At 42.3% G+C, this 20,916-nt stretch overlaps 2 protein-coding genes across 2 annotated transcripts; both read left to right on the top strand.

Moving 5' to 3' along the window:
* The first annotated feature begins 1,186 nt into the window (after positions 1-1,186).
* On the top strand, positions 1,187-15,484 carry LOC148906569 (uncharacterized). Its single transcript, XM_089038073.1, has 6 exons — positions 1,187-9,236; positions 9,506-10,995; positions 11,290-11,938; positions 12,784-13,326; positions 13,473-13,662; positions 13,780-15,484. The coding sequence occupies exons 1-6, from the start codon at positions 1,187-1,189 to the stop codon at positions 15,482-15,484; spliced, it is 12,627 nt and encodes a 4,208-aa protein (XP_088894199.1).
* On the top strand, positions 15,392-20,883 carry LOC148906568 (uncharacterized). Its single transcript, XM_089038377.1, has one exon. It carries the CDS (start codon positions 15,708-15,710, stop codon positions 20,655-20,657), a length of 4,950 nt encoding a protein of 1,649 aa, XP_088894503.1. The 5' UTR covers positions 15,392-15,707; the 3' UTR covers positions 20,658-20,883.
* The last annotated feature ends 33 nt before the right edge of the window (positions 20,884-20,916 follow it).

The following is a 20,916-nucleotide window of genomic DNA, read 5'->3' as shown; positions in this document are numbered from 1 at the left end:
GTTTCTTTAGGGTATTTAAGGATGTAAATGACAGCAAGCAGCAGTCACAGAAGTACTTTTTGCCTTTGTGCTTAGTATGTCTGTAGAATAGTCTGCTAATGTGTTTAACCCATGAGTAGTGTCCGCCGTGGTAGAATAAATGTACGCGCTCTCCTTTACTTTTTGACAGAACTAACGGTACTATCGTCTGCTCTCTGACTCCGTAAACGTTAATTGCTAGATCGTTTATTTCCTCAAATATGGGGATGTCTATCAACTGCATGGGAAATTCCACACCATCCCACTCTAAATCATCTGTGGGATACTTACTTGTCCTACAGGGATCCTTCTCTGCTGGATACAGTGCAGACCTGATTGCCCACATAAAGCATCGATTGTCTTCATTCTTCACGTTTACAATAGCCTTCTTCCTTTCTACCCACGTTGGTAGCGGTACGTAACTCCCCCCTCGTATGGGTACGTACCTGGCTATACTTATCTCTATTCCTTCAACCTCCTCTACTGTCCAACCCGATCCTTCTTTCGTGTAGTTAGACAGCGACTCCATTATCGCTTCTAAGGCTTCACTGAGTGACCTATCCAGATTCGTGGATTCTAATATCACTAACGACTTTGATCGCAACATTGCTGTCGTCATTACCTCGTCTTTTGACAAACTTACTTCTACCATTATGCTCGCTTTCAGGGCTCCTAATTCTTCTATACCTTTTCGGAGAGTCCTTTTAACCTTCCTTTCTGACTGACGCCAAAACTGTCTAACGTCAATCTCACCGTTACCGGGTATTGACACCGTGCTGAAGTTGCTTTGGGATTCCATCTATATAATAGGAAATATTTTATACCTAATACCAAGCACTTTTTAAGTCGTCGTAGTCGTACTCACAGTCCTGACAATGCCAAAACAATTTAACCTTAGTCTCAAACTTCTTACCACATCCACAATCATAACTGCTCATACACTTCGTCTTCATTTTCAAATGCTTTTTCAAATCCGCTTCTTTCTTAAAAGTTCTCTTACATTCTTCGCACTCCATATATAGACTAACATATTTGCGCTGTTGCCCCCAACCACACTTGGAGTGGGTTGTTTCCGTAGGTGGATTTTTGACACGGGTCTTGCCCGTGTTGAGATTGCGCTGGAACCCCCATTCCCTATACTACTATCAAGCCATGCGTGACAACAGCAATGTTTCTTGGAAAAGGTGTGATTATTCAATATAAAGATTTGCGTAAACAAGTGGCTATTCTCTATCACATGTTTCCTGAAACCTTGAAACTTTTGAAAGCACAAAAATACGCTGACAGCCACGATGCCAAACGCTTGTCCAAGTCATTTATCACTCAAGCTAAGATGGTCGAAATACAATTTGGTGTTTTAAGGTCAAAATTTGCAAAAGCAATAGATTACACAGATTTATTGGAAACAAGCCGAAAAAGAATTGTAGACATCACGGCGGTAATTGATACAGCTGAAAGTCTTATTGAACAAATAAATGATTTTTATATGGCAAACCAAGTTAAAGAGGTGAAAGCGGTTCTTGAAGTCATTACTGGAAGACAACCAGAACAAACTGGCAGCAGTAAAGGACTGGATGCAAAATATATGACAAAGCCTGCATCTGATTACATAACATGGGCAAGACAATTGGAAAAAAATGTAAAATCAACATTGGGAAGTGCCTTTGAATCAATGCAAAATATATACAAAGAAAACATCCAGAAGCATATGAAAATCGTAAAAGACGTTCGAAAAAAGGTGGAAAATTCGTATAAAGTTTTGAAGAAGATAAAGGATATATCTTCTGTAATTCAAGGTCTTAGTACGATTGCTGGAGAAGCCTTTACCTTCTCCATAAAACTTAAGGACTTGACTTCCTTTTCTTCAAACCACATTCAAAAACTTCTTTCTGGGACACTTCTTCTTAGTGGTGTCATAAAGCCCAATGCCGACAATTACATTTTCAACATTAAGGAAACTTTTAATGCTATTAATGGGTTTATTAATACGGTAAAAGACTTTCTCGATAAGTTTCAGCTTCGTCAGAGAGGGCTTGACTTAACAAAATATAGAAAATGGAGTGCTTACCCTTATTGTTCTGCTGATGTCTGCGTTCGTCTTCTCAAAAGATCGTCGTCACTTTATTACAGCACGATCTTTCCTTGGAAATTTCCCCACCTCGACGATCTTTCATCGATGACAGACTGTGGAAGATGGCTCATTCCAGGTTTATTTGATGATTACAAGGTGGAAGGTATTGCACAGTTATCTAAATCGGAAATAGTACTTGGAATGCATGGTGTATCCACAAAGAAAGGCAAACCGTCCATCCTGGTTGTTATCGAGCCTGGTAGTGATACTGTAAAGAAAATCATACAGTTAGTACATGGGAGCTCTAATAAGAAGCCACTATCTGACAAAATAGGGGGCATCGCAATTGCAAGACATAGTATCTGGATCAGTAGCGGCACTACAAACAAGATTTATCGTATAAAAATAGGATCAGTAACAGGAACTATGTCATCCTCTGGCCCATCGAGGGCTGTAGTATCAGAAAGTCATATAGTGGAAGGTATCGCTACTTCTGTAACATTTGACGAGGCCAATATGACACTTTGGGTAACAGATGGTGTTGCTGGAAAAGGATACGGATACAAATTATCTCCTGATGGAAGTCTGCCCTCCAGTGGTTTGAAACTCATTAGAATATTGGTAATTAAAAAATATGCTCAAGGTATGGCGATAACACGTCAGTTTAACACAATATATGTCGTCGTTTCAAGGTGTGCTATGCGTGCTGGATTTCAGTGTAAGCTAGAGTTCCATGACGTAACCAATGTAAATAGAATTAGTGAGCATACATTATCAAGGGTTGTCCGTACTCCATCAGGATTAGAATCAGTCCAAATTGTTAGTAACGATAATTTGCTCACGGTATTTTCAAGTGCAGTGTTCAGCGAAAAAGAAAAAATTCAACTTATTGGCGGAGATTTTGAAGATAGGTATTTTAGAATGAAACTACCGATCCTAAAAATGACATTTGGTGTCTTCGAAAATTGCTTGATGTTCCAAGTTATGAAAGACTGGATAATTCAACCACGCAGATTGTTTCCTTTCGGTAAACTACAATGTGGGCGTCTAAGAAAACGTAGTATACAAAATCAATTTCTCGAATCCGACGTTTACTCTACAGAGCTTGAAAGAATCCACACAAGAAGAAGGAGAGATCTTGATACAGACAATGGCCTACCGTCATGTAAGATGAGATTTCAAGAAAATCTCAAAAAAGGGGTCATACAGTTCATTCCCGATTTAAGCTTTTCGTTTCCAATTTACGGTATTACTGTTTCCCTTTTTGTTGGGGCAAACGGTTACTACTTTATAGACTATGATGCCCAGATATGTTTGAAAGACAGAACACTTAAGGTTGCTATCATCCCTGGAGCATATGTCAACGTTCATGCCGGTGCAAGTGTATCCCTATTTGTTGTTGAAGCAGGAGTAACGATCACTGCAACACTTTTACAGACTCGCCTTATTCCTGAAATATCGGTTTATCTAGAGAAATGGCCACTCAAAGCTTGTCTTGAGCTCAGGATGGACATGACACCTTTGAAAATACAGGTGTCGTTATGGTTTAGACTTTATCTTTGTATTCATCGTCTAAGAGTTGGCTTGTTTTGGATAGAAATAGATATTGGATGGTGCAACAAACAAATATTGGGTCAATGGTCTTGGTCAAGTCCAAAAATTCAGTGGACAATATTTCAAACATGTCAACAAAACATTGATACATCTCCACCTGGTGTAGGCAAATGCCAGGCAAGGCAGGTTGGCGTTAAGAGCTACTTAATTCAGTGGCACAGTTTCAGTGAGGATAAAAAGATAAACCATTACTCGATAAATATTGGATCAAATAAGGGTTCTGATGATGACTATAGGGCAAACGTTGGACTATCTTTGAGCACTATCGTCAGAAATCTGCCAATCATGGATAGACGAGATGTACACGTTAGTGTGAGAGCAACAAACGACCAGGGGCTCCACAGCGGATTGGCCATATGCCCTATGTTCAAAGCTTTTCGAAAAGGACCGCAGATGCGCTATGTAAACGATGGCTTTGATTTGAGTCAAGACAAAGATTACCAATTAGAGGATTTTGTCCTAGGCACGAATTTTGCATATGGCGAGGGCGAACAAAGTGTAATTGATATTAAATGGGGTATTTCAACCTCTTTAAAGTGCACTCTTGATGAAAGTGAAGTCGACATATACGGATTGATGCCAGTTGGCAAGACAAACTCGATACAGACATCAAGCTTGAGTTTAAGACATGGCAAGAAATATTACGCAAGAGTTATTTCTACCAACTCAATTGGATTAAAGACAGTTATGTGCAGTGATGGCATAGTAATAGATAATACTCCTCCTCTAGCAGGTTACTTATATGATGGGTCTGGAGAAAATGACACTGACTTTATTTCGTCAACAAGGCGTGTGCGAGCACGGTTTCAACCCTTTACAGACAAAGAAAGCCCTATAGTGAAATACGAATGGAAAATATCCCATCATGAGGACAATATGGACGTCACTTCGTTTAGAACCATTCCGCTTACACAAAGAACTCCTCTTATGGAAGGTTTAAACCTACAGCAAGGTAGAAAATACAAAATTGTCCTGCGAGGTATTAATGCAGTTGGGTTGAAGACTGAAGTCGAATCAGATGGCTTTATCGTTGACGCAAGTCCTCCCTCATGTAAAACGATGTTGGATGTAATTAGCCAAAATAACAAAAAAGATCTAGATTTTGCTCAAAAACTGAATGGCTTACAAGGAAAATGGAAGTGTGCTGATGAAGAAAGTGGCATTTACGAGCAATTAATTGCTGTTGGCACATATCCAGGAGGTGCAGACATTAAGCCATTTAGCAATGTCAACACATTTAACGCTTCAGTTTTGGCAGATGGTTACATATTTGCACATATAAATGGGTTTGATATCAATCCAAATGCAAGGTACCACTTAACCATTAAGGTGTTTAATGGAGCTGGGCTTCGGCAAACTCTATCATCTGATGGTATTTCAATAGATACAACCTCCCCTGTTGTTAATGCTTATTTAATAAAAGATGGCATGAAAGGAAGTGACAAAAATTTCACGAAAGAACCCTTTACGTTCAGTGTTCACTGGGAGCAAGCTTTCGCTGATGCAGAAAGTGGTTTGGCTGAGTATCATGTTGGACTTGGCACAGAACCCGGACTCACAGATACAAAAAAGTTAACATCTGTTGGAATAAGAAACAATGTTACTCTGACTGGCTTGGTTCTTAAAAGTGGACGTCGCTATTTTGCCACAGTTGTTGGATGTAATGCAGTAGGAATGTGTACTAATGCCAGCAGCAATGGGATGGTGGTTGATTATACGCCTCCTCATCCAGGAACAGTAATAACTGGCTACGAGGGACCCCCAGTTCTATATCAGTGGATAACCAAGTCAGTGTGGGCTCGATGGAAGTGGTGTCCTGTCGACGAGAAAAGAAGCTCAGGCAATTTTAACTACAGCCAGTGCGCTAATGATAGTTTCTATGACGTCTACTCTGGTGTAATTGGATTTGGGTTATCTGTCATTTCTCTAAAGAATGGTCAATTACTTGCAGAAGTGAAAAAAGTAGGACGAGTGCGCATGAGTGGAAGGGCTATTACCTTAAAAGATGGGGTATATTCTGTTGTTGTAGAAGCAACAGACAAGGCCGGAATGAAATCCATTGCTCTTTCAAATATTCTTACTGTCGATAGTACTCCACCTATAATAGTTGATGTGCAACACGGGCATCGTGGAAGTAAAATCGAATATACTAGGAGCGCAAATTTCACTTTTCAAAGCTACTTTGAACTCAAAGACAATTTATCAAAGGTTGCTTCTTACAAAGTTTTGGTCGGTTCTTACATCGGGGGAGAAGATGTAGTCTGCTCGCTAGAGATTGAGCTTCCTGAACCACAGTACACAGTCGCAGTAAACTGGACAGCAGAACATTCGACGAAATTAGAGAATAACCGCAAATATTATATAACTATCCATGCCGTAAATAACGCTGGGCTACTTGGAAGTGTTTCTTCAGAAGCGCTGATTTCAGACAGGGAAGCTCCTAAGAACGTTATCGTTCTAGACGGTTGGGATATGATGGATGTTGACTATCAAAGTTATTTGTCTATATATCGTGTTCATTGGCAAAGAATTACCGATTTTTCAGATGTGCATTCTGTTTACGTAGGGCTAAAAAGCGATCATGATGCAACAACATGTGATGTCAGTCCATTAGAAAAGGCCCAAGATGAAGCGAATTACCACGTGTTTTCTGGACTAAATCTTAAATCTGGATCAATATATTATGCCTTCCTTAAAGTTGTTGATAATGCCCAAAATACAGCCTATTTTACATCTGATGGCATAGTTATCGATAACACATCTCCCTCGCCAGGTTACGTAATAGATGGTAACACTATTAACGATATTGATTTCCAAAAAGAAAACTCGGTTTTATGGGCCACCTGGTCAAATTTTACTGAGGAGGAAACAGAAATTGTTCAGTACAAGCTCGCTTTTGGCACGTCGCCTGGAAAAGAAGACATCCAAGAATTTACTGAAGTAGGACTTGTACATGGAGCTTCTAGTACACGGCTGAACATGACTGAGCTCGCAACTGCTCAGCGATATTACGCCAGTGTTATAGCAATAAACAAATTGGGCCTACCAAGTGAAAAAGTATCTTCAGATGGAGTATTAATTGACATCACCCCTCCATCCTTTACCTTTTCCACAACTGACGGTACAAATTTAGGACAAGATGTAAGGTACTCTAGAGTACAAAGCCTGTCATGTTCTTGGCGATGTGATGATGAAGAATCAAAATTAAAACTTGTTGAAATTGCGTTCGGTCTTCAACCTGGAAGTTCGGATGTGAAGCAATTTACAGCTGTCAATGCTTCAAGTATGTGGTATGAGTATCAGGCAAGCCTAAAATCAGGTATTATATATTTTGCAACAGTCAGGTGCACAAATAATGCCGGTCTTCAAAAAATGTCTACTTCTAATGGTGCCACATATGATGATACTCCTCCTCAAGGACTTGCTGATGATGGTGACTATCAAAACTCTACAAACAAACTAAAAGTTGATTGGAAGTTTGTCGACGCAGAGAGTGGAATCCATATGTATCACATAGTAATACTTAAGTCAGATGGCCTTTTACAAGAAGGACCTTTTGAATTCCCAGGAAATATTAGTTCAGCAACGCTTTTCTTGGAGTCAACTTTCGACGCTGGAAAGAATTATTTTACAAACATAACAGGATATAATGGCGCAGGTCTCGCATCGTCTGTCATAACTGATGGTTTTATGATAGATAACACCCCGCCTTCTTGCGACAGCGTCTGGCATGGAGATAAAGACTTTCTATCAAGATTGCGTTTTGTTTCTGGGGCAAGGTTCTTGTATGTTTCATGGAACTGTTCGGACCAAACAACATTGACGAAACTTCAATTTGCAGTTAAAGAAAAAAACTCTTCGAAATTCATTCTCCCTTTTCATTCTCTAAATGAAAATAACAACTATACAGGAACAGCCACTGTCACTGCCAGAAGAACACGACCTAAATTCGAAACAGGCAAAACTTATGTCATTGGGCTAGAGCTTACCAATTCTGTGGAACTCACTTCAGTTTTTTGGACAGAAGGAGTTAAAGTGGATACAAGCCCACCGATTTTTACACATCTCAAGCTCACATTCAACCCACGCAACAACTCTTTAACTGCATTTTGGGATGTCAAGGACGAGGAAAGTGGACTTGATGTTGTAAAGTGGGGACTAGGTAGCAGTTCAGACAAAACAGATGTCAAAAACTCAACAACTATCGATATTTCAAGTAAAAGTCTCAACATCATGCAAGATCTAGAACTTGGGTCTACCTATTTCTTCTATGTGGAAGCAATAAATATTGTAGGTCTTTTGAACAGAGCTGTATCAAATGGAGTGGTGACTGATTTTACCGCACCGAATAATGGAATAGTTTACGCCCAATATATTCTACCTCTAAATTATGACAGAAACAACAACGTTGTCCACGGTTCATCATTCGCAGTATCCTGGACAGGATTTATTGATAAAGAAAGTGGAATATCTCAACACAGCTGGGCTACAGGAAATAACTTGCAACCGCTTCTAGATTTGGATGACAGTAAATATACAAACATTCTGCTCGACGAATCTGTTGGCGGTGTGCAGATTAAGAACGTAACTCTGGTTGGCAATACTACATACTACGTGTGCATCAGAGCAACCAACGGCGCAGGCCTACAAAGAACAGATTGCTCACCAGGAATGAAAGTAGCACTGGGTAAATTCTCGGCTGGTGTGGTTAACGATGGTCCAAGAAACACAATGAAAGACCTGGATTTCCAGCTTGATGATAAAGCATTATGGGCTTACTGGAGTGGATTTGATGATCCTGTGTATGGAGTGTCTTCATATGAATGGTGTATTGGTGACCATCCACACAATTCATCGTCCAAAGATATTTGCAAATGGCCTTACACGAAAGTTATCAGTGGAAGAACAGAAGCTCATCACTTTTTTAACCTCACTCTTTTCCAAGGCAAAACATACTATGCCAATGTCAAAGCCATCAACAGTCAGGGAGAAAATGTGTATGCAACCTCTGATGGAGTTGTTGTTGATCGAAGTCATCCAGAAGGAGGATTCATAAAGATTACTCCGGCTTTAGGCAAAGATATATTGTATACGACTTCTTTCCAAGCACCAAGCATCATTTGGGACATGAACGACAAAGAAAGCGGAATGAATCATTTTAGGATTGGAGCAGGTACTTTTCCCTATCAGGACGACTTACTGAGTTTCAAGAAAATAGACGAACCAACAAGATCGGTTAACATGAGAGATCTAAATTTTACAATGTCAAAGGGGCTTAATTTTTTTGTGATCATATCAGGCTATAATATGCTTGGCTTAGAAACAACCTTAACTTCACAGCAAATAGTAGTAGACTGGACACCTCCCTTGGCTGGAATTGTAATAGATGGAGACATATCTGGTGATGAAGATCCAGAAACAAAGGATCGTGACTACCAGACCAGCAGACAGTCAATATCAGCTCACTGGTATGGTTTTGAGGATAATGAAAGCGACATTGTTCACTATAAATGGTGTCTCGGATCAAAACAAGGTAAATACATTGAAGGCAAGATTGCATGTCAGAATGATTGGAGGTAAAATCGTTTTAAAATTGTTTTATTATAAAAAGCCTAATTTAAAATGGCATCACCAACAAAAAACTTTCCTAATTAAAGGCACAGAAATAAACAGAAAATATCTGCTCGAAATTTAGAATGTCATTATAATGAAATTTCATTATAAACTTATCGTTGTGACATGTTATACAAAGTTTTTGGTTTGTGATTTCAAGCATTATTGATACATGTTTTGTCTTTATAGGAACTTGCTCATTGACCAAAATGGTGTCTACAGGACTCCTAAATTACGTCTCAGTGTCGTTAGACCTACAGGAAGGGTTTCGTTATTTTGTTATGGTAGAAGCAACAAATGGTGCAGGATTTACACAAATGTCGTCTTCGGATGGAGTTACTATCGATTCTAGCCCACCTGTTATAAGCAAACTCTCTTTCACCGCTGCTTCTGATGACATACATTTGACAATTATTGGAAATCGCACATACCAAAGCAGTGGAAGGTCTCTGAAAGCACAATGGAGGAAAATCACAGATATCCAAAGCGGAATCACCAGTTTAAAGTACTGCATTGGGAAACGCTTCAATGTATGTAACGTAATCGAATGGACACTTCTCGCGCTTGAGGAGACATCGATCACTCACATTTTTGACGAGCCTTTTTCATCTGGTGCAACTCTTTATCTCAGTTTAGAAGCCATCAACGGAGCAGGACTAAGTTTAAGAACACATTCCAGAGCTTTGGTTATTGATTCCAGCCCCCCTTCAATAGGAAGAGTCTCAGTGGGAAATACAAACGGAATGAAATATTTTAAGAGAGGCGAGGTTATCGATGGAGTAGCCACAGGATTTGAAGATAAAGAAAGTGGTATAGCTGCTTATGAATGGGCGATCTGCTTTGCTATTTCGACGAGGCAATGCACAGATTCCTTTATTAACACAGGATTGAATTATAAATTCACAAAAAAGGATCGCGATTTGACGCCTGGTATTAGCTATAGACTTATGGTGAGAGTTCACAACCAAGTAAGGCTTCAAAGCGAAGCCTGGTCTAATACATTTACGTTAGCCAATGATTATCCGATTCCAAAGTCTGTGTTTGATGGCATTGAGATTACCAAAGACATTTCTATTCAAAGTTCAACGAATGTTCTATCAGCTAATTGGGAGCCATTTATTAATTTAAATTCAAGACTTACAGATTATGAACTGTGCGCAGGTAGCAAACCATCAGCGTGTAATATTGTGCCCTATCGAAACGTTGGCCTTTTCCTAAAAGGGGAAATCTCTGAGATCACTTTAAAACACATGAGCACATATTATATAACAGTAAGAGCCTGGAACGAGGCAGGAAATACAGCAAATGCATCGACCGATGGCGTCAAGATTGACAGCACTCCCCCTAAAGGAGGAGAAATAAGAGATGGAAATGGCGAAGAAGATATCGATTATCAAGCTGACGACTCCTTCATTTCAGCAAATTGGGATCAGTTTTCAGATACAGAGTCAGGAATAGAGAAATACATCTGGTGTGTTGGAACTGCAAAAGGATCGTGTGATGTCATAATCGAAAAGTTAGTTTTAGAAGCCAGATACGTTGGACACCAACTCGATGTACCGGTCAATCCTGGGTTGATTCTCTACGTCAAAGTCACTGCTGTAAACGGAGGTGGTGGAAAGACAACACTGTATTCAGACGGAGTAGTAATAGACAGCACTCCTCCCGAAATAACGGAGGTAAATCGAAAGAGAATAATTTAGGCCGTCCATTCCTCCCCCCCCCCCCCCCCCCAAACCCACGCTACTTTGTTATATTATATATACATTGGTGAAAAACGTTTCTTGTTCAAAGATGCTCAACGCCCTCCACGCTTCTTGCATTTTCGCTATTGATTTGCAAACAACATTTGCAATAAATATATGTCATTATCACTGGTTGACCTGTCCTGACTGGTGAGCCTTCCATCAAGTGTTATTAATATTTCCTGAACAGTGATTTAGTACTAATGACTGATTTCATTTAACATCTAGGTTAAAGATCTGCGCTTTAGACATCATTTGAAAGATACAGACTTTATCACTTCCAAAGCTGAATATTGCGTTTCGTGGAAAGCCATTGATAAGGAAAGTGACATACAGACAAGTAAAATATCAGTCTGCCCTGCTCTAACTCCTAATAGCGATTGCCTTATTTCTTCTATGGATGTTGGAGTGAGGTTATTAATTTGCATGTCAAACCTTGAGCTTCAAGAAGGAATCAAGTACATTGCTATAGCACAAGTTACTAATAATGCTGGACTGAGCTCATCGAAAACCTCTGATGGATTTGTACTCGATTTTTCTCCTCCGGATACAGGAGAAGTTTATCATGTGAACGATCTTGACATGACTGACACGACCTTATCCCGTTTTACATGCTCTGATATTGAAGTTCGATGGCATGGATTTTGGGATAAAGAAAGTTCAGTATCAAAGTATTTTGTTTGCCTTGAAGAAGGCTTCTCAGGAATATGTGATCACATTACTAATTTTACAGATGTTGGGAATCTAACAGGTTACTCCTTTAAAGGCATTGATATAAAGCACAACACTAGGTATTATGTATTTGTTATTGCTGAGAACGGAGCTGGCCTTCAAAGCAATGCAGTTTCTTTCGTTGGGGTCTTAATGGATGCTACAGGTATGTTAACAATTGCCACTATTCAACAATTATTTGCCGAAGGCGAAGTGAATATCGGTAAATATTTACCAAGCTGCTGGTCTTCGAGCCACGAAGTAAATATTCACCATTCAACAATCATAAGAAAAGAAAATAGGAGAATATTTACCGAGACACGAGACTTCGAGCCGCGAGTTAAATATTCCCCGATATTTACTAAGCCTGATTAGTATTTTTAACACAAGAGAATTTAATATATTACGGAGAGAGAGTTTTGTTACGTTTTTTCAAATGTTATTTATCTCTGCAAGCGGCACAAATCGATAAACGAGCGTGCGCGTGCGCAAGTTATATTCATCTGTAGGTGAATATAGCAGCATAAGACGTAAATTATAACCAACATGAGCGCGTCGGATTTATGAATATTATAAATCCGGCGCGCTTGTTGGGCTTATGCTGCTATATTCACCTACAGATGAATATAACTTGCGCACGCGCACGCTCGTTTGTCGATTTGTGCCGCTTGCAGAGATAAATAAAATTTGAAAAGACAAAAAAAAAAAAAAACTCTATCCGTTTTTTACTTAATTCACTTGTGCTAAAAATACTAAAACAATTATTCGCCTCATGCTTAGTGAATATCGGGAAATATTTACCTCGCGGCTCGAAGACTTGCGTCACGGTAAATATTCCCCGATATTCACTTCGCCTTCGGCGAATAATTGTTAGACATCACATGCGAAGAAGATTAAGATTATATTTAGTAGTAATTCAGGTAACAAACCTTTTGTTTAAAATTTCAAGAAACAGTTTAACTGAGATTCGAAGAAAACAATCCAGATATCTAATTAAAACAATTTTTACAGCTCCATTACTAGGACATGTACTGCACGATGGTGAAGTGGAAGGCAAAGAGATACACTTCCAAAACTCAACTCTCGACGTCAAAGCCCACTGGACGACTTGTGAAGATCCAGAAAGCGATATCATTAAAGTAGCATGGTGTGCTGGCACTACGAAAGGTCTTTGTGAGATTTCAAAAATGCGTGACATATCTCCCTCTGTATACGACGTACATGCAGCCTTAGAGAAACCACTACAAAATGGACAAGTATTATACTTAACAATCCAAGCAACAAACGGAGCCGGGAAAACTACAACTGTTGCGTCAAACGGAATTACTATCGACGGCACTCCTCCAATGAAAGGAAAAGTGCTTTTCGATAACACAACAAATGAAGTTAACTACTTCTTTGGCGAAAATGACATTGATCTGCACTGGCTAGAATTCGCTGACAAGGAAAGTGAAATACAGAGTTATGAGGTTGCTATATGTGATGCACGAAATCTAACAAACTGTCCACAGCCGTATACCTCAGTTAATAATGCAACACACGTACAAATAACAGGTACTAAACTTTATTTTACACAGAATTTCGAAAATAACAGGTACTAATTGCAGCCGTTTTTCAGTAACTCGAAAGTAAGTTGTCGCTAAAATTATTTTTGACCTTAACGGGTTTTGAAAAATCATTTGCGTTACTCTTCCTTTCAGGACTAGATTTTGAAAGTGGAGCCATGTACATTGCCATAGTTAGAGCAACAAACTTTGCAGGCCTAAAGACAGATGCAATGTCAAAAGGAATCACAGTTGATTATAGTCCGCCTTCTGGCAGTCACGCTTGGATTGGCCCAGAAAGCAAGCACATATTCTTCCAATCAAGTAAAACTGAACTGAAAGTCAGGTAAACTTTTGTCACGAGGTTGAAAATGTCGTTTTTTGATTAACACATAATTTGTCCCACCTCAGTTACACAATTTAATGAATTGCGTTTTTTTAATTTTACATTTGCATTTTATAGATGGCAAATGTTTAACGATGCTGAAAGTGGGATATTTTCCTATGAAATATGTTTAACGTCAAGTGACTGCAATGTCAGTGACTACCTAAACGTTGGCCTGAATACCAGCTATGACCTAACTAAGTTAGAACTTGAACATGGCAAGTCATATTACGTAACAGTAAAAGGGACAAATGGAGCTGGGTTAACTTCTACAACGATTACAGATACTATTACTATAGACACCACACCACCTGAACCCTTTATTGATTCAAGTATGGTCAACAAAACGGCAGAACAAAAGGTTCTCAGGTTTAATTGTACTGAAGAATTCGTAGGCTTTGAATGGAACATGTTTGAAGATCCGGAAAGTGGAATATCTAGATATGAGTTGTACGTCGGGACAGAGGAAGAACTGTGCAATATCGTTCCTCATACATCATTAACTTCAAATCTTAGCAGCCAAGCCTTTACTCATAAAAGAGTTGCAAGTTCTCGACTATTTGCGAAATTTAAAGCATTTAACAATGTTGGGCAATATAGCATGGAATCTGAAGAATGTGTTTTGATAAATAGGGTTCCTAGAATACAGTACGTTAAAGATTTAAATGCATCAAATATAAATGATGATACTGAAATTGATTGGACGGCAAATACAACAATCTTAAGAATGAAATGGGGCATGTCAGATAACGTAGCAGAACATAAATCAAAGATGCGTGTTGAAGTAGCTGTGACACTGCCAGTTTCTAACTTATCCTATCCAAGAATCAACAGCAAGAAAGCTTGGAATGGAGAACCGTTTGCTCTAAGTTTTACCAATTTACAGCTTTGGAAAAACAATTTAAGCATCGAGAGCTTGGACTTGAAACCATGGGAAGAATATCGTAGTGTTGTTCGCGTATGGAATGAAGGGGAAATCTACAGTGAGGCCAGTAGTGATGGCGTGCGCTTTGAGCCAAATCGTCCATTGCCTCGTAAAATCGTTATTCAAGATATTTCTTCAGAAAAAGAGAGATTGCGATGGCTACCCAATCTTCGGCTTCCGGTTTTTAATAGAAGTGCCTTAATTCCCGAAATACTGTACATTTCATCGCCCAGTAACATTTTTGTGGTAGTAAGCTCTATCATTAACATTACAAATCAAACTGAAACAGCTAAAGCAGAATTACTCAGCGACAGTTCTCAAGATTTCAAAATTTTATTTTATCGGGTACTTTCTGGCAATAATGCTACGAACTCTTCTGAGAATATCTTAGAAACGGAGACATTACCAGGTATTGCCAGTCCACATGGCCCATGCTGCGCCAATTATACATCAAATGATGTCACTATGCAAACTGACATCCACTACAAGCCTACTTTGCCAACTCAGATGTTTGGATCTTTTGTCGCTTTGCTAAAACAGAGATACCTAGCAGTTGCCTCTGTTGACAAGGTCTTTATCTTTTCTCTTCAAAACAAATCGCTTAATTCCGAGGTCATATCTATAACAGAAACAATATCTGGGATTTCACACTCTGAAGATTGCATTCTCATAACGTCTACGCGAAAGCTCCACGTGTACAAGTTAAGATATAATGAAAAAAATAACTCCTCTTTGCGCCAGCGAGCCCGTTGTGCCCGCGGACATTTGTGCCTGTCATGCGCGCGCGCCCGCGCCAGTGACGCCTGTTCATTACTGTTGTTATTGGTCGGCCATCTTGCGACTACGTTTCATTATTAAAGCTTGTTCATTCGTTTACGTCGTTCGTCGTGTTTACTGGCGTGGTGGCAGCGATTAAAGGACCCACGAACAACAGTATAAATACAACGATCAATAGCAGAAGTCTCGTAACGAGCCAACCTGTACGGTGGTTGGAAAACGAACAGCAAGAAACGTACACAAGAGCTTACGAAACACATTCACACGGCCTCATCAACAATCACCCAAACCATCGACTCCAAAAATGACTTCAACAAGAGCACCAAAACAATGGACACTGACTAAAAACGAGACAATCACTTCCTTCGAAGCATGGAGACAAAACCTACAGTATACATTATCTCTCGACGTAAATTTCGCATCCTTCCTTGGTGATACCGTGACGTGGCTAAAGAAATCTCGAGGCCCTCTAAGAGGCTTTACTGATGACGGTGAAGCAGTCCCTGTCGCTAGACGTCGAACAGCACAGCAAAAGTGTACCCATCTGGAGTTGATGCTTGGCCAAATCGCTAATTATTGCCCAGTTATCTCTAGAAATTCAATTGTCAAGAACTCAACATCTATCAACTCCATCTGGCAAATGATTCGCATGCATTATGGGTTCCAGTCCACCGGAGCACACTTTATCGACTTTAATAACATTAAACTGGAACATGACGAACGCCCAGAAGACCTCTTTCAACGACTGATGTCCTTCGTCGAAGACAATCTCCTCATCGCTAATGGCAATATCACCCACCATGGCGAGATTATAACCGCCGACGAGGAATCAACACCCAGTCTTGAAAATATGATCGTTCTCACCTGGCTTAGACTAATCCACCCGGACTTACCAAACCTCGTAAAACAACGATATGGCACGGAACTTCGCTCCAGAACCCTCGCATCGATAAAACCAGAAATCTCCCAAGCGTTGGACTCACTGCTTGACGAACTACGCACAGCCGCTGATTCCAAGATACTACGCGCTACAGCGTCAAAATTTAGATTCCCTGCCTCACGTGAACCAAACAAATTGCCAAACAGTCGCCGCCCAACGACTTCCAGACGCCCCAGGTCATGCCCACTATGCAAAGAAGCAGGCCGCGCAGATCAACAGCATTTCCTAAGTAAGTGCCCTTACTTACCTCCTGAGGACAGACTCTTCCTCGCCAAGACTCGCTCGACAACCAACTATGAAGAGGAAGGAGAAGAAGACGACGATAACCTAGATCTGTACGCACCTGATCAAGTTGACAGTGAAGCGTCAGCCCTTCCGTCCGCACGTTCCATCTCCCGAAGGGTCAGCACCAGAAGGTCACCCCTACTCAACGCCTTCTATCGACAACACCCAGTGAGGCTGACCCTCGACACCGGCGCCGAAACCAGCATGATTAAAGCGTCCGTTGCCCAGACACTTGGTCTTACCGTCGAAAAGTCTTCCCAACAAGCATTGCAAGCCGATGGTACGACACCGCTGACCGTTATTGGCGAAGTACACGTCCTGCTCTCTCGTTCCAACAAGAAACTCGCGCTCGACGCCCTCGTAGTAGAGGACATAGATGTTGACATACTCGCTGGAATACCCTTCCTCATCGCGAACGACATCTCAGTTCGCCCAGCCACTCAACAGATAACTATACAAGGCTCCGAAACCATCTTGTACCACACCGATGAAAAACACAGCACTCAGGCTCACACCATACGCCACGCCACGTCGTATGTGTTACGTTCATCGTCGCCCACCACCGTTATCTGGCCTGGAGATTACCTAGAAGTTGACGTCCCCCCCGAGCTGGGAACTGACAACACTATCGCCATTGAACCCCGTAGTGATACGTCCCAACTCAAACGCCCTCCACCCAGCGAAAACCCATGGCCCCAACCACGAGTCATAGATACAGTCGGAGGTAAAGTGCGAATTACCAACACGTCCGACGAACCATACACCGTCCGACGCCACGACCACATCTGCTGGGCCCGCCCAACCGTCCCAGCGACTCCTCCCGAAGCGGCTCCACCCTCAACACTCCCCGTTACAGAAGTAAAGCCTACCCCGCCGTCCTCAGGCAGCGTAAGTCTAGATCCAGACAAGCTACTTACAAGTTCCATGCGTGACCAATTCCAGAAGGTCCTACAGAAATACGACAACGTCTTCAAACCGGACATTCCAGGGTACAACGGAGCAGCGGGCCATATAGAAGCCCGCGTAAACATGGGACCGGTACAGCCGCCCCAACGTAAAGGGCGCCTTCCTCAATACTCTCGAAACCAACTAATAGAGCTGCAAGAGAAGTTTGACGAACTGGAAAGAGACCAAGTCTTCCAAAAACCCGAAGATATCGACGTGGCAGTAGAATACCTGAACCCCTCCTTCCTCATAAAGAAACCCTCTGGCGGTCATCGCCTCGTCACTGCCTTTGCAGACGTGGGACGGTACAGCAAACCCCAACCATCACTCATGCCAGACGTTGACTCCACACTACGCACCATTGCACCATGGAAGTTCCTGATAAAGTCTGATCTCAGCCGCGCCTTCTACCAAATACCCCTTGCTAAAGAATCCAGGAAGTACTGCGGCGTAGCCACACCATTTCGTGGCGTACGCGTTTACTGCCGCTCCGCAATGGGAATGCCCGGCTCAGAAACAGCACTCGAAGAGATGATGTGTCGAGTACTTGGTGACTTCATCCAAGAAGGCTGCGTGGCAAAGATAGCAGACGACTTGTACTGCGGAGAAGCAAGCCCCGAAGACCTTCTACCTATCTGGGCACGGGTCCTGGAACAGCTTGACAGGTGCAACCTTAGACTCTCACCAACTAAAACGGTCATCTGTCCAAAGTCCACCACCATATTAGGATGGGTGTGGTCCCAAGGCAAACTATCTGCAAGTCCTCATCGCGTCGCGGTTCTTGCATCTTGTCCTCCTCCAACTACCGTCAAAGGCATGCGCTCTTTTATCGGGTCCTACAAAGTCCTTAGCCGCGTCCTACCAGAGTGTTCCTCCCTAATCGACCCCCTCGAAGGCGCAATCTCGGGTCTCCAGTCACAAGACAAACTTACGTTGAACGAAAGTCTTCTCCACAAGTTTAAAGCTGCTCAGCAGGCCCTCACGTCAACCAAAGCCATCGCTCTACCACGTCCATCCGACTCCTTATGGATCGTAACAGACGGCTCCGTAACCAAACGTGGCCTCGGAGCAACACTATATGTGTCCCGTGAGAACAACCTCTATCTTGCCGGATTTTTCAGCGCAAAACTCCGCAAACACCAAGTCAACTGGCTGCCCTGTGAAATTGAAGCACTGAGTATCGCCGCGGCCGTCAAGCACTTCAGCCCGTTTATAATACAGTCTGAACACCGTACTTGCGTACTCACTGACAGCAAACCATGCGTCCAAGCCATCAATAAACTCTGTCGCGGCGAATTTTCCGCAAGCCCTCGGGTAACATCATTCCTAACTACCGTTAGCCGATATCAAGTCACGTTGCAGCATTTGGCCGGTACGGCTAACCTCCCTTCAGACTTTACGAGCCGCAACGCTCCAGAGTGCCAAGAACCAACATGCCAGGTGTGCAGTTTCATCAAAGAAACAGAAGACTCTGTCGTCCGTGACGTGTCCGTTCAAGACATCATCGACAACACCAAGTCACTTCCATTCACCACGAGATCAGCCTGGCGAGAAATCCAAAACGGATGTCCCGACCTCCGCAGAGTCCATGCCCATCTGAAACAAGGAACTAGACCCTCGAAGAAACTGACTAACATAAAAGACATCAAACGCTATCTAAACGTAACGTCCATCTCCAAAGACGGCATTCTAGTAGTCAAACGCAACCAACCTTTCACCCCCTCATCTGAGGCAATAGTAGTACCACGGTCCGTACTTGATGGTCTTCTCACAGCTCTCCACGTTCGTCTAAACCATCCATCTCGCAACCAGCTTCAGATGGTTGTACTACGCCACTTCTTTGCGTTAGACATGAACAGTGCCCTAACCAGGGTATCCTCGTCATGCCACCCATGTGCCTCCTTACGGAAGTTTCCAAGTTCTCTCGTAAACCAATCATCTGAAGAACCACCCGACGTCGTCGGCATATCCTTCGCTGCTGACGTTATCAAACGACAACGACAAGCAATCTTACTACTCAGAGAGTGTTCGACATCCTACACCAACACTTGTTTAATACAAGACGAAAAGTACGACACCCTGCGCGACGCCCTTACACGCCTCATTGTGGAACTACACCCTTTGGACGGTCCAAGAGCAGTCATTCGAGTAGACCCTGCACCAAGCTTCTTATCTCTTAGCAACAACGACGGTCTAAAACACTTGAACATTTGGCTCGATGTTGGTCGCATAAAGAATAAGAATAAGAACCCAGTCGCCGAAAAGGCTATTCAAGAGCTAGAAGAAGAGCTTCTGCGACAGGAGCCCGGAGGTGGACCCATTACTTCTACTGGCCTCGCACTAGCAACAGCTCGTCTCAACTCTCGCCTACGCCATCAAGGTCTCTCCGCTCGTGAACTATGGACACAGCGCAGTCAATACACCTGTGACCAACTCCCACTATCTGACTACCAGAATATAGTAGCGCAGCACCAGAAGAGGTCCACTAACCATCCCCACAGCGAAAAGTCCAAAGACAAACACGGAGTTGCCGCACCTCAGCCACAGATTCGAGTGGGAGACATAGTTTATTTGATCGCTGACCGCGACAAACTACGTGCTCGTGACCGCTACATCGTTACAGAAGTGAGCGACCCTTGGTGTTACATTAAGAAGTTCACCGGATCCCAACTTCGCGCCACATCATACAAGGTCAAGCTATGTGAGTGCTATGCCGTTCCCGCTCCCCTCGCCTCCTCCCACACTAGTACTCAAGTAATCCACAACGATGCCGACGAAGACTTCGCCACCGTAGACCCAACGTTAGCGTCAGAAGAACCAAGTCCACCAACACCCCCATCGGAACTTATCCGCCCATACGAAGTTGACTTACCAAGCTGGTGTAAACCAAACAATCAAGACAACGCATCGGAAGAAGACACCAACACAACCCCAGAAACAACTGAGCAAGACCCACCACCCTCGCAAGTCACTCTCACCGTCCCACTGCCCATCAACAACGAACTCAGCAGCGAAGAATCTCCCTCGAGACCACAACGAACACGCAAACCCCCAGCCTACCTCAAGGACTACTTCCTATATTGAGACATTATGCGACCTGTAGATGTATGAACCATAATAACTTTGTTATCCAGTTAATTAACAGAAAATAAGGAAGAAGAAGATACTGCGCCAGCGAGCCCGTTGTGCCCGCGGACATTTGTGCCTGTCATGCGCGCGCGCCCGCGCCAGTGACGCCTGTTCATTACTGTTGTTATTGGTCGGCCATCTTGCGACTACGTTTCATTATTAAAGCTTGTTCATTCGTTTACGTCGTTCGTCGTGTTTACTGGCGTTGCATGTT

The sequence above is a fragment of the Actinia tenebrosa genome, unplaced genomic scaffold (assembly GCF_029948245.1).
Source record: "Actinia tenebrosa isolate PJP-AT-01 unplaced genomic scaffold, QUT_ActTen_1.0 PGA_scaffold5__44_contigs__length_20552954, whole genome shotgun sequence".
Lineage (NCBI taxonomy): Eukaryota > Metazoa > Cnidaria > Anthozoa > Actiniaria > Actiniidae > Actinia > Actinia tenebrosa.
Note: the sequence above shows the minus strand (reverse complement) of the source record. Positions and strands in the feature narration are given on the sequence as shown.